At 37.0% G+C, this 13,523-nt stretch overlaps 1 protein-coding gene across 9 annotated transcripts in view; it reads left to right on the plus strand.

Moving 5' to 3' along the window:
- The window catches only part of LOC143229972 (uncharacterized), an 87,181-nt gene extending 73,846 nt beyond the window's left edge, over positions 1 to 13,335 (plus strand). For all 9 annotated transcript variants that reach the window (XM_076462880.1, XM_076462883.1, XM_076462876.1 and 6 more), the window contains 6 exons: positions 3,040 to 3,132; positions 5,477 to 5,646; positions 5,879 to 6,061; positions 7,637 to 7,716; positions 8,456 to 8,560; positions 12,503 to 13,335. In XM_076462880.1, coding sequence (XP_076318995.1) covers positions 3,040 to 3,132; positions 5,477 to 5,646; positions 5,879 to 6,061; positions 7,637 to 7,716; positions 8,456 to 8,560; positions 12,503 to 12,696 — 825 coding nt within the window. In that variant the 3' untranslated portion in view covers positions 12,697 to 13,335. The remainder of the gene's footprint in view (positions 1 to 3,039; positions 3,133 to 5,476; positions 5,647 to 5,878; positions 6,062 to 7,636; positions 7,717 to 8,455; positions 8,561 to 12,502) is intronic.
- Positions 13,336 to 13,523: the final 188 nt, after the last annotated feature.

A 13,523-nucleotide genomic window follows, 5' to 3' on the forward strand; every position in this document is an offset into this window, starting at 1 on the left:
AGCAGTGTCTGATGATGCTGTTATTGGTTCTGTGGTGTACGGTGTGAGCAGTGTCTGATGATGCTGTTATTGGTTGTGTGGTGTACAGTGTGAGCAGTGTCTGTTGATGCTGTTATTGGTTCTGTGGTGTATGGTGTGAGCAGTGTCTGATGATGCTGTTATTGGTTCTGTGGTGTATGGTGTGAGCAGTGTCTGATGATGCTGTTATTGGTTGTGTGGTGTACGGTGTGAGTAGTGTCTGATGATGCTATTATTGGTTGTGTGGTGTATGGTGTGAGTAGTATCTGTTGATGCTGTTATTGGTTCTGTGGTGTATGGTGTGAGCAGTGTCTGATGATGCTGTTATTGGTTGTGTGGTGTACGGTGTGAGTAGTGTCTGATGATGCTGTTATTGGTTGTGTGGTGTACGGTGTGAGCAGTGTCTGATGATGCTGTTATTGGTTCTGTGGTGTATGGTGTGAGCAGTGTCTGATGATGCTATTATTGGTTGTGTGGTGTATGGTGTGAGTAGTGTCTGATGATGCTGTTATTGTTTCTGTGGTGTACAGTGTGAGTAGTGTCTGTTGATGCTGTTATTGGTTCTGTGGTGTATGGTGTGAGCAGTGTCTGATGATGCTGTTATTGGTTCTGAGGTGTACGGTGTGAGCAGTGTCTGATGATGCTGTTATTGGTTCTGTGGTGTACGGTGTGAGCAGTGTCTGATGATGCTGTTGTTGGTTGTGTGGTGTATGGTGTGAGCAGTGTCTGATGATGCTGTTATTGGTTGTGTGGTGCACGTGTGAGCAGTGTCCGATGATGCTGTTGTTGGTTGTGTGGTGTACGGTGTGAGCAGTGTCTGATGCTGCTGCTATTGGTTGTGTGGTGTATGGTGTGAGCAGTGTCTAATGATGCTGTTATTGGTTGTGTGGTGTACGGTGTGAGCAGTGTCTGATGCTGTTATTGGTTCTGTGGTGTATGGTGTGAGCAGTGTCTGATGATGCTGTTATTGGTCCTGAGGTGTAACGGCGTGAGCAGTGTCTGATGATGCTGTTATTGGTTCCTGTGGTGCAACGGTGTGAGCAGTGTCTGATGATGCTGTTGTTGGTTGTGTGGTGTATGGTGTGAGCAGTGTCTGATGATGCTGTTATTGGTTGTGTGGTGTACGGTGTGAGCAGTGTCTGATGATGCTGTTGTTGGTTGTGTGGTGTACGGTGTGAGCAGTGTCTGATGCTGCTGCTATTGGTTGTGTGGTGTATGGTGTGAGCAGTGTCTAATGATGCTGTTATTGGTTCTGTGGTGTACGGTGTGAGTAGTGTCTGATGCTGTTATTGGTTCTGTGGTGTATGGTGTGAGCAGTGTCTGATGATGCTGTTATTGGTTCTGTGGTGTACGGTGTGAGCAGTGTCTGATGATGCTGTTATTGGTTCTGTGGTGTACGGTGTGAGCAGTGTCTGATGATGCTGTTATTGGTTCTGTGGTGAACGGTGTGAGCAGTGTCTGATGATGCTGTTATTGGTTCTGTGGTGTACGGTGTGAGCAGTGTCTGATGATGCTGTTATTGGTCTGTGGTGCAACGGTGTGAGCAGTGTCTGATGATGCTGTTATTGGTTCCTGTGGTGCAACGGTGTGAGCAGTGTCTGATGATGCTGTTATTGGTTCAGGTTGTATGGTGTGAGCAGTGTCTGATGATGCTGTTATTGGTTGTGTGGTGTACGGTGTGAGTAGTGTCTGATGATGCTGTTATTGGTTGTGTGGTGTATGGTGTGAGTAGTGTCTGATGATGCTGTTATTGGTTGTGTGGTGTATGGTGTGAGTAGTGTCTGATGATGCTGTTATTGGTTGTGTGGTGTACGGTGTGAGCAGTGTCTGATGCTGTTATTGGTTCTGTGGTGTATGGTGTGAGCAGTGTCTGATGATGCTGTTATTGGTTCTGAGGTGTACGGTGTGAGCAGTGTCTGATGATGCTGTTATTGGTTCTGTGGTGTACGGTGTGAGCAGTGTCTGATGATGCTGTTGTTGGTTGTGTGGTGTATGGTGTGAGCAGTGTCTGATGATGCTGTTATTGGTTGTGTGGTGTACGGTGTGAGCAGTGTCTGATGATGCTGTTATTGGTTGTGTGGTGTACGGTGTGAGCAGTGTCTGATGATGCTGTTGTTGGTTGTGTGGTGTACGGTGTGAGCAGTGTCTGATGCTGCTGCTATTGGTTGTGTGGTGTATGGTGTGAGCAGTGTCTAATGATGCTGTTATTGGTTCTGTGGTGTACGGTGTGAGTAGTGTCTGATGCTGTTATTGGTTCTGTGGTGTATGGTGTGAGCAGTGTCTGATGATGCTGTTATTGGTTCTGTGGTGTATGGTGTGAGCAGTGTCTGATGATGCTGTTATTGGTTCTGTGTTATGCAACGTGTGAGCAGTGTCTGATGATGCTGTTATTGGTTCTGTGGTGTACGGTGTGAGCAGTGTCTGATGATGCTGTTATTGGTTCTGTGGTGTACGGTGTGAGCAGTGTCTGATGATGCTGTTATTGGTTCTGTGGTGTACGGTGTGAGCAGTGTCTGATGATGCTGTTGGTTGTGTGGTGTATGGTGTGAGCAGTGTCTGATGATGCTGTTGTTGGTTGTGTGGTGTACGGTGTGAGCAGTGTCTGATGATGCTGCTATTGGTTGTGTGGTGTATGGTGTGAGCAGTGTCTAATGATGCTGTTATTGGTTGTGTGGTGTATGGTGTGAGCAGTGTCTGATGGTGGGGTTAGTCATTTGAAAGCAATGTCTAATTTTAACATAACTAAGTTTATCAGTCTTGTCATATGTAGTAACTTTTTCATAACGCTTAACTGATAACTAAGTCTTATCCATTTATCAATATACTTGTAACCATTAATTTCTTTAATCTTGGATAAAACTTATTTATATTTTATCACATCTACCCAAGTGTTAAGAATGCATAACATTCAGTATTTTTAAACTACTGCGTAACAGAGTAAATGTTACGAGTTACTATTAAATAGGTTGTACACAAATTGAAGGAGTTTTTGTGTTAGTTGTCATGTTTTGTTTCTAACAGGTTGTAGCTGAGTGTAATGAAGGTGCAAAAAAAATTCAAAGAATGGAAGAAATTATGCTGTTAAGTCATCAGTTAGAGTTCAGAGATTGTAAGGTTAGTGAGCAATTGTGTCATGTTAATTAATGTAGTGTGTGTCTGCACAACGTTAACATTGTATAATAGCCCTGTTTTTTACACTTGGAAAATAACATTAATAACAGTAGTGTATATTTTGAAGTATACGTTAACAAATCATCCACTGCAGTGTACACACATATAACTCCTGATTCATAACAAATTCATCAGTTAAACTATGTATATATTTGAATTAGCCAAAGAATACAATGTTAGATTTATAAGCTGAATATTGTTTATTGTTAAACCTATTGGTAGATGGACAGACATGTTTGACCAGTGGAAGATTTGATGAGTGTAAAAATTACACTATGTAACACAAATTTTGTTCCTGGATAGTATGTGTTATTTCTTAATTGCTTATGTTGTAAAAGCACAGAAAATGGCCATTATTCCCTTCAAACTTTGCTTTTGTCATCTGGATAATGAAATTAAGAAATTAACATATTTTCTTTGTAAAAATGGACACATTTGCACATTTTCATTTACATAAGGTCTGAATAAAGCAACATATGAATCAAGATTTACATGTATTTATACTAAAGTTGTACAAAAATGTTTAGATAGTTTTTCGAGATTTCCGACTGTAATGTAAATTACTTTCACGTATCAGCTGCCAAATATAGTCTCCCGTCATGTTTTCATCATACGCTCCTTGGTAGTGGCATTCAAAGCTCAGCATATCTTGATGGAAGCGTTCGCCTTGCTCCTCTGAGTATGCTCCCATGTTCTCCTTGAATTTTTCAAGATGAGCATCAAGGATATGGACTTTCAGGGACATCCTGCAGCCCATTTTACCATAGTTCTTCACCAGAGCCACAACCAGTTCCACATAATTTTTTGCCTTGTGATTGCCCAAGAAGCCCTGAACTACTGCGACAAAGTTGCCCCAAGCTCTTTGTTCATTCCTACTGAGCTTCTTGCACTCTAGGATCTTCTTTATTTGTGGTCCAATGAAGACACCAGCTTTGACCTTTGCCTCAGACAGCTCAAGGAAGAAGTCTCAAAGGTACTTGAAGATTGCAGACTCCTTATCAAGAGCTGTGACAAATTGTTTCATAAGAACCAATTTTATGTGCAGTGGTGGGAACAACACCCTCTGGAGGTCCACTAGTGGCTCACACATTGTGCCTCCCCACGGAGAACTCGGTCCATTGTGGCCAGTGCTTCCTGTTGTAGTGTACTGCAGTGTTCCTACTATCTCAAAGGCAACGATAACAGGGAAATTTGGTAAGCCTCCTTGGAAACTCATCAGGAATTGCACCATTTTGAAGTCTCTGATAACTTCCCAGTCATATTCATCATAATTCTAGGCTTCTAGCAAGGTCTTGATGCTGTTGTATTCCTCTTTAAGGTGCACTGAATGATCCAGGGAAAGGGACAGATACTTATTCCTGTTACGGAGCAGCACAGCTTTGAGGCTTCTGGATGAGCTATCAATGAAGAGGCGCTACTTGTTCAGGTTACAGACAATTGAAATTGCCTCACACAGACCAGATACATTGTGGCAGAAGCAGAGCCCATCTTCATCAGTGATGTCGAGAAACCCACTTGTTGAGAAATTTATATGCAAAAACGGCTCATTTGGGTTGAGAAAATATTTTTTACATAGAAGAGCGAACAACGTTTCGACCTTCTATGTAAAAAATATTTTCTCAACCCAAACGAGCCATTTTTGCATATAAAAGAGCCCATCTTGACGAGTGAAGAAGTGAAAAAAATGTTGGTGATGCTACCTCTGACTTGCACACTTTCATTCTTGAAAATTCTTGTAAGTTCTACAACATTATAGAAAGTTCTTATATTCTTGTAAGTTCGAGAAAATTCTCTATCAGCTATTCAGCACTGAATCTACCTGGAATGTTTTGGAAAATGGGTAAATTTGAAAATTTCATTACCCAGGTCACAAAAGCAAAGTGTGAAGAGAAAAATGGATCTCTTCCATTTACTTTAAGCATAAGCAATTGGGAAATAACACTTTCTGCCTAGGAACAAGAAAAAGTAAAAATTTTGTTATAGATTCTCTAGCTGAAGAGTACAGTGGAAGATTTGATTAGTGTGTATGTAACAAATTAACAAACTGCACTCAAGAGGAGCAGACATTTATACACTTGGTGTGGCTTTAATAGAAAAGATATGTCATTATCAAATCTGATATGAAGTAATCTGTTACAAAAAAGCTCAATTTTATTTTGAAAATATTGCTTAAATTAGTTTATTTTCCAAGTTGTTTTATTAATGAGAGAATTGGAATCTTTTCAGAATTTAGTAAGTATAATTGCAAGTTATGAGTTGGTGCCAATATACACTGATTTCCTCATAGGCTATCCCATTAATTTCATCATCTCGTTGGCTGGTGAAGAAAGGAGGAGTTACTAGATTGTTGTTTGAAGACTCTGCAAAATACACCTTTGGCCGCACAGCTCGCTGTCTTAAAATCTCTGTTTATTTGTTCCTATTTACGGACCTCCTTATCATTACAAAGAAGAAAAGGTATGCATCTAACTCAGTAGTTTCAAAGTGAGGTTAAGTATTGATAAAAAACATTAAATTTTAACTGATAATGTATCAAGTACAAGTTCAGTAGTTAGTGAGAAAACACCTGACTAAATTTAACCATACAGAAACACCATCAGTATTGCAGTTCAATTAATAAATAATAATGTTAATATTTGTTGTTAAAATTACTTGGCCACTCTAAAAATTAACAATTTTTCTCTTATAGTGAGGAAAACTACACTGTTATAGATTACTGTCCAAGAAACATGGTACAAGTCGCGTCCTTAGACCAATCTCTTCCTTCACAACTTCCTTTCCGTTCTGATGTCAGCAAAAATCTGTTTCAGTTAATAATGTTAAATAATCATGAAGGGAAAACAGTGGAAATGATCTTCAGTTGCCCATTAGAGTAAGCTTTGTTGTTAACCCTTAAAAGAAAAATTTGTTGTTAACCCTTAAAAGAAAATGATTTTGTAACAAAAGATTATATATGTTTGTTAATATCAAGTAAGTTTCACATTGAGTTTATTGTTATTAGTTAAGAGGATCGTGTGTTGTCCAATTGAGTAAGTTTTACATTGAGTATGTTCATTGTTATTAGTTAAGAGGATCGTGTGTTGTCCACTTGAGTAAGTTTTACATTGAGTATGTTCATTGTTATTAGTTAAGAGGATCTTGTGTTGTCCACTTGAGTAAGTTTTACATTGAGTATGTTTATTGTTATCAGTTAAGAGGATCTTGTGTTGTCCACTTGAGCAAGTTTCACATTGAGTGTGTTCATTGTTATTAGTTATGAGGATCTTGTGTTATCCACTTGAGTAAGTTTTACATTGAGTGTGTTCATTGTTATTAGTTAAGATCTTGTGTTGTCCACTTGAGTAAGTTTTACATTGAGTGTGTTCATTGTTATTAGTTAAGAAGATCTTGTGTTGTCCACTTGAGTAAGTTTTACATTGAGTATGTTTATTGTTATCAGTTAAGAGGATCTTGTGTTGTCCACTTGAGCAAGTTTCACATTGAGTGTGTTCATTGTTATTAGTTATGAGGATCTTGTGTTGTCCACTTGAGCAAGTTTTACATTGAGTATGTTTATTGTTATCAGTTAAGAGGATCTTGTGTTGTCCACTTGAGCAAGTTTCACATTGAGTGTGTTCATTGTTATTAGTTATGAGGATCTTGTGTTGTCCACTTGAGCAAGTTTTACATTGAGTATGTTTATTGTTATCAGTTAAGAGGATCTTGTGTTGTCCACTTGAGCAAGTTTCACATTGAGTGTGTTCATTGTTATTAGTTATGAGGATCTTGTGTTGTCCACTTGAGCAAGTTTTACATTGAGTGTGTTCATTGTTATTAGTTATGAGGATCTTGTGTTGTCCACTTGAGTAAGTTCTTTGTTAATGGATATGTTCTTAAGTTGTCCAACTGTGTACGTGGATTCAGTGTTAGTGCTAGTGTTAGTATGATGTCAAAGTACACTAATTATTTTGTAGGTTTTCTTAGTTAATGATGCTTTTATACATGATTTACATTTGATGTGTTCTTAATATATAGTTTCTACAAACTCGGTTGTATTATGGTGATTAATGGAGTTTTTATGCCATATTAGGTAATTTCTCATTCTACCGACAGCTGATTTTTAATAAAGTGAAGGTTATCTTGCATATCTTTTTATATCCTAATTAAATTACTTTGTGAAATAATCATAGTAAAATGGTACAATAGTTAATAGAGTTGTCATAAAACCATTAACTTTTACAGTAAGGGTACCAATCATATTTTCATGTTATATAAATTATATTTATTTGAAAGGGTCCATGTGTGACTTTTAAGAATATGAGGTTTCTATAACCTGTCTAGTTATGAAATATTATTGCACAACTACATTAACAAAACTCTAGAATGCCTTCTGGACAAAATGACTAGGTTCCATTGAGAAATCTGTACATTTACTACTGTCATTTTTTTAAATCTTTCATGAGCTCAGTAGCGATAGGACTCGATGGATTAAAGCTGTAACTCCTCCAACTTCAGAGAATCCCAATGAAAGAATTTATGAACAGTGGGGTAAGTTGTAGATATTTTAATTTTCTATCGGTCTTTTTTCTTTGGTGGTTTTACTGACTTGTTACCTATCATGAGGAAGTAATGTTATTACTACAGTAAGTTTTAAAATATATTGATTTTAATTTTGAGATTCTTTGAAATAATATTGGAAAAACCAAATTGATTACAGTTTATTTTATCTTTATTTATGAGTTGGTGTAATTCAACACCAAATTCAGTTAAATTATCTCTCTCTCTTTCAAAAATGTAAAAAAATACAGGTATTTCTCTCCTAGTATTCATTTGGTGAGAAGTCTTCTATAACAAATTGTTCTGTCATCTAATTAAGCCATATTCCAGTCGTAATATTCATGAGCTAGAAAAACAAATTCAAGAAGTCTTGACAGAAATGAAAATAAGGGTAATAGGGTTTTTATTTTGTTTCAAATTGTAATAATTATTTGTTATCAGTTAAACACTGTTCAAACTGTAATGACCAACTGTATTGTCACTTAATTAAATAGAAGTGAAAAATACTGTAGTGGGATTGAATCTGAAAATCTCTTATCCACCTAACACTCACAAGACTGAAATAATGTCCTATGAGACTAAATTACACTTATGATATTTCTAACAGATGTAGGCTTCACCTTCTGTTGAACCTGAATACTAGTACACCTGTTTTGATGTGTATCCCTTCCTGTTTCTGTTCATATAATTTGATCAAGCATATTTTTAATAAAGCTAACTAATATTGCAGATTGTCCACAAGTGCAGTGTATTGAGAAGTATGATGCTCAAGAACCAGATGAACTGTCATTGGAAGAATCGGATGTTGTCAATGTCTTTCGTAAGACAGCTGATGGTAAGTTGTCTGTACCTGCATATACTTTTACTTTGTATCTGATACTTTACGATAATCTATCCATATAAGTAGTGAATAAAACGAGTTTGTAAAAACTTTAATGGAATGTTATTAAGGTTGTGGGATGAGGATAAGTCATTTTAATGAAGAACAAGAGGAATGTCATAAGAATGATGGGGTTTCTATGGTAATGTGACTGTAGAACAAGTATGATACCAATTGTTGTAATATGTGAAGAGCTGAAAATGGATTTTATTTTTCTTTCCTACAAATGTGCTAAGAAGTCTGTTAGAAATTACACTAGTTTCCTAACCAGAAAACCTCTTAATTTCAATCCTTTGTATTTCACAGTGCACTAGCTTCAATTACCTTAATAGTAGTTTGGAAGTGAGCAGTAGGTGGACCTGTACATGGTGGAAAAAGGTGCTTCTGCCCTCCCAACTGTGGGTGTGATATATGACATCACAAAGCAGATGCCTTCTTTGCTGAAATTAACAGCCAGGACAGAAGGGCTCCTGGAAGAGCTCAATGTCCACCTATTTGAGACTAAGGCAAGTTGCACTGTATGATGGATTTCAGGTGTGGCAAACCAATTGGTAGAAGAGATGGGCACCACCAGGTTGCAACTGTATAAGATGCACCACATGACAATAACCAATATTGAACCTACACTGGACCCATCACAGCCTGGCCTTCTGTCTCACACCAGTACAGAGGAGATAAGTATGTTACTGCTGCTCCTACCACCAAGTTCTGTGGAAGGAACATCACTGTTGGTACATGGAACATAAGGATATTGAGTGCCACAGGGAAAATGAAAGAACATACATATGAGATGAACAGGTACTGCTGGTACCTTTTTGGGCTCTGTGAGAAGTATTGGAAACATCAAATGATGGACACAGGGTAGGTATACTTCAGTGGCAAAGAGGATAAAGTGTAAAAGAAAATAAAAATGAATGTAACATTGGATTCCTCATGAACAAAGACTCTGTGAATGCTGTTGTGCAGGCTTATCTGCCTGAGGACAACCTCATTCAACATCACAGCAGTACTAGTGTGTGCCCCAACATATGAGTACAGCAACAGTGAAATGGAAGACTTAATCAACTGCAGGACCTAATAGATCAATCACTTGGAAATTATTTCCTTGTCATACAAGGAGACTGGAATAGGAACATTGGTGCAGATGTACAAACAAACTGACAAGGCTGATATGGGTATTAAGACTTATTAATAAAGCAGAGAACAACGTTTCAACCTCCTTCAGTTAACCTAAAGATGACATAAGAAGGTCAAAACATTGTTCTGTGCTTTATTAGTGAGTGTTAATATCCATACCAGCTGTCCTGAGATACATTTTTACTTAAGTTGGGTTTCTCGTCATCATGAAACTGACAAGGCATCTGCAGATGGTTTTGCAATACTGAATGAAGCAAGAGGTTTCAGGCTTCTGGAGTTTCCCACATATTACAATCTTGTATTGACTAATACTTATGGTTCTCACAGATCATCCAGAAGGTGGATCTGGCACACTCTAGATGGATGACATAACAACCAGAATGACTACATCATGATGAAAAATCCCTTTCAAAGAAGAGTCAACATTGCCAGAATATGAAGTTTTCCAGAAGCAGACATCAGAAGTGATCATAATTTGTTGATGATAACTTTTCATCTCTACTTGAAGAAAATCAGCAAATCAAAGCACATGAGAATTATGTTTGAGAAATCAAAAGAACTCTGATATGGCAGAAGCCTTGCAAGAATTAATTGATGGGAAATTTGCACCTCTTACAATCCTAGGTGACAAAAATACAGACCTAGATTCAATGATTACCACCTTCAACACAACAGTGACTGATACAATCAGCAGAGACCATACAAGCATCATCAGACTAAGAAACCATGGGGCACATCAAATATTCAGGTCCAATTTGACAAAAGAAGAGCACTGAAAAAAGAGAAAAGATTATCCTAAAAGTGTATGAAAAATACAGGGAAGTCAACAACACAAAAAAGGCAGAGGAGAAGTAGAAGAAGTGTGCAGTGAAATTGAAGAAGAACATTAAAACAAGCACCTAACTTGTAGAATACTAACAACCTTAAGTCACTACAGTCAAGAAGAACATTAAAACAAGCACCTAACTTGTAGAATACTAACAACCTTAAGTCACTACAGTCAAGAAGAACATTAAAACAAGCACCTAACTTGTAGAATACTAACAACCTTAAGTCACTACAGTCAAGAAGAACATTAAAACAAGCACCTAACTTGTAGAATACTAACAACCTTAAGTCACTACAGTCAAGAAAAACATTAAAACAAGCACCTAACTTGTAGAATACTAACAACCTTAAGTCACTACAGTCTAAGATAAATTAGGAAAATTCCTTGTAGAACAAAAAAAAAAAGAGATCCTCCATCAGTGGACAGAATATTACTTGACTATACAGCCCCAAGACCAACAGAGCCTCAATGGTTAAAGTTTCAAAAGGATGCCTACTCTCATCCATCACTTTCTAATCTTTCTAGAAAGGATTCTGACTGATACCTTACGGGTACGTACTGTCAGTGTTGAAGGCACACAAATCACTAACTTTCATTCTGCAGACAGTACTGATGGCTTAGCAGGAGAAGAGCAAGAAGTAGCCAGATTGATGGAATGTCTTGACAAAACATCTACAGCTTATGACACGGAGATCAGTTCCGAGACGACTTAACTGATGACTAATGTCACCATCACTGAAAGATTTGAAACAGTAAACATTTTCAAATATCTGGGATTGTCACAGATGAGGGTTCCAAACCCAAGATTCTTTCCAGGATTGTGCAGACAACATCAGCACTGGCAGGGTTGAAACCAATATGAAACAACATCACACTTAGTTACAAAATTAGGCTGCTGCTCTCCCTTATCATATCCATATTTCTGTATGCTTGTGAAACGTAGACCCTCACAGCAAATCTACAAAGAAAAATACAGGCCATGGAAGTGAGTTGTTACAGAAAGATCTTTTGCATCTCATATAAACCAATGAAGAAGCCCACAACAACATCTCAAACAAGCTATTGGACCATACAAAGATAACTGTTGTCAGAAATTACAAACTGAAATGGTATGGTTATGTTTCACAGTCACATGGTGTGGTAAAAACCATCTTGTAAGGCACCTTGAGAGGGAAAAGAAGAGGTGGGAAGACAACATTAAAGAGTGAATAGGCTTGGAGTTGAGTTTGTCAACTCAAGAGAGTGATGGAAAACTGATAAAATGGAAAGAGCTGGTTGTAAAGTCATTAATGTTGTCCTACTGATCACGAGGAATAATGGACAAAGAGACGTTTGGGAAAAAATTTGGTTTGTCATGTGCCAGATCAACAATGAAAGTATTATAAAAGTTCAAAAAATGTAAAGAAAGATAAACTTTTTTAAAAGTGTTAGAGCTTTTGTACTTGGAGAGCATCATGTGCAGGGTTTTTATGTCATATACTGAATTAAAAACAGGAAAATATAAGCAGTAATCACTTCATAAAGTCGTTTGTACCTGTTCAATAAAAATCAGTGTCAGGTGTAATGAATTTGAACACTTTCAATGTTTATAGAATAAAAAATATAAATGTTAATTCCTTTAATTACATGCAATATTAGTTAATATCCAATTTGAAAATATCCACCCTCTTTTACCAAATATTTGATACATTTGGTAAATTACAATTTCCTTGTAGATGAGAAATGTGATTACTGATGAAAATGTTGAGAAACACAGTTGTGAATCTAAACTAAACCAAACTGTTTCCTTTAAAAAATTTAGAACATTTTAACATGCTAGTTTTGAAATGTTTCAATCATATACTATTGTTAAGAGATTCTATTCAATCAGAACTGTTTTTGTTCATACCTGTAATATTGCAGTTTGTAACAAAGTTTTGTTCATCTTGTAGGGTGGTATGAAGGGGAACTGATCCGAGATGGAACAAGGGGGTGGTTCCCATCAAAGCATACACTGGAAGTGATCAGCTCTCACGTGAAGGCACGTAACTTGCGGCAACGTTACAGGTTGCTGGTGCTGACACACACGTTGGTGGAAGAGCAGCGAAAAGCTCAACTTGCTCAGCAGAAAAACAAAAAATCCTGAAAGTTGTTGTTGTTTTCAAAGATCGTGTGCTTTTAACTCGGTTGTTGTTATTATACTAATGTTCTGTGTACTTTGCTAATGTGAGAACTCTAGGATCAGTTTCCATATCAATCATTATTCCCTCACTTATTTTGTAAAATGAATGTGTAAAGGGACCATCTTACAGAAATATTTATATATTAGTTATTCTGTTACACTGTTGCTCAGTTTTTTCTTCTACATAATATATATGTAAACTTTCAAGTGTCATAAGTTTATTTACAAGTTCAGGAAAAAAACATTAACTTTTAATGTTGTAAAACAGTGTTAGATAGGCATAACTTTTGTAATTATTTGCAAGAACCAGAACAATAGTGAAATTTAAATGCAGGTTGGAGAAGTACATGTGTATTTATTTACCTGCACCTTTTTGTATATAACTCATCAAATGACCATCCTAAATTGAGTAATTTAAGACATGTGCAGAAGCCTTGTACCTTTCTATAAACAGTGGTAACTAGCTGGTATCAGACTTCTGTTGGTTGTACTGAATGACATTTTTCAAGAAGAAATGTATTAATCTTCTATTGAAGTTTTGTAATAATAATAGACAAAACAGTTGAGAAATAAAGAGAAAGAATTAATAGTGCATTGGATGTATTTGCCTTGTTCAGCATCTTTGTTTTCACAACTTCCTGATGTTTATCAGGGGTCCTACTTTAGTTTCACCATTTACCAACCTTGTTAACATATTTATTCAAAACTACAATAATTGTGTGGCTAAAACTTCTGGAGCCTTTATCCCTACCCTTGTGGTTGTGACCGGTGTTGGGCTCAGGGTTTGAAAT

This window comes from Tachypleus tridentatus, chromosome 10 (genome assembly GCF_004210375.1).
Source record: "Tachypleus tridentatus isolate NWPU-2018 chromosome 10, ASM421037v1, whole genome shotgun sequence".
Taxonomy (NCBI): domain Eukaryota; kingdom Metazoa; phylum Arthropoda; class Merostomata; order Xiphosura; family Limulidae; genus Tachypleus; species Tachypleus tridentatus.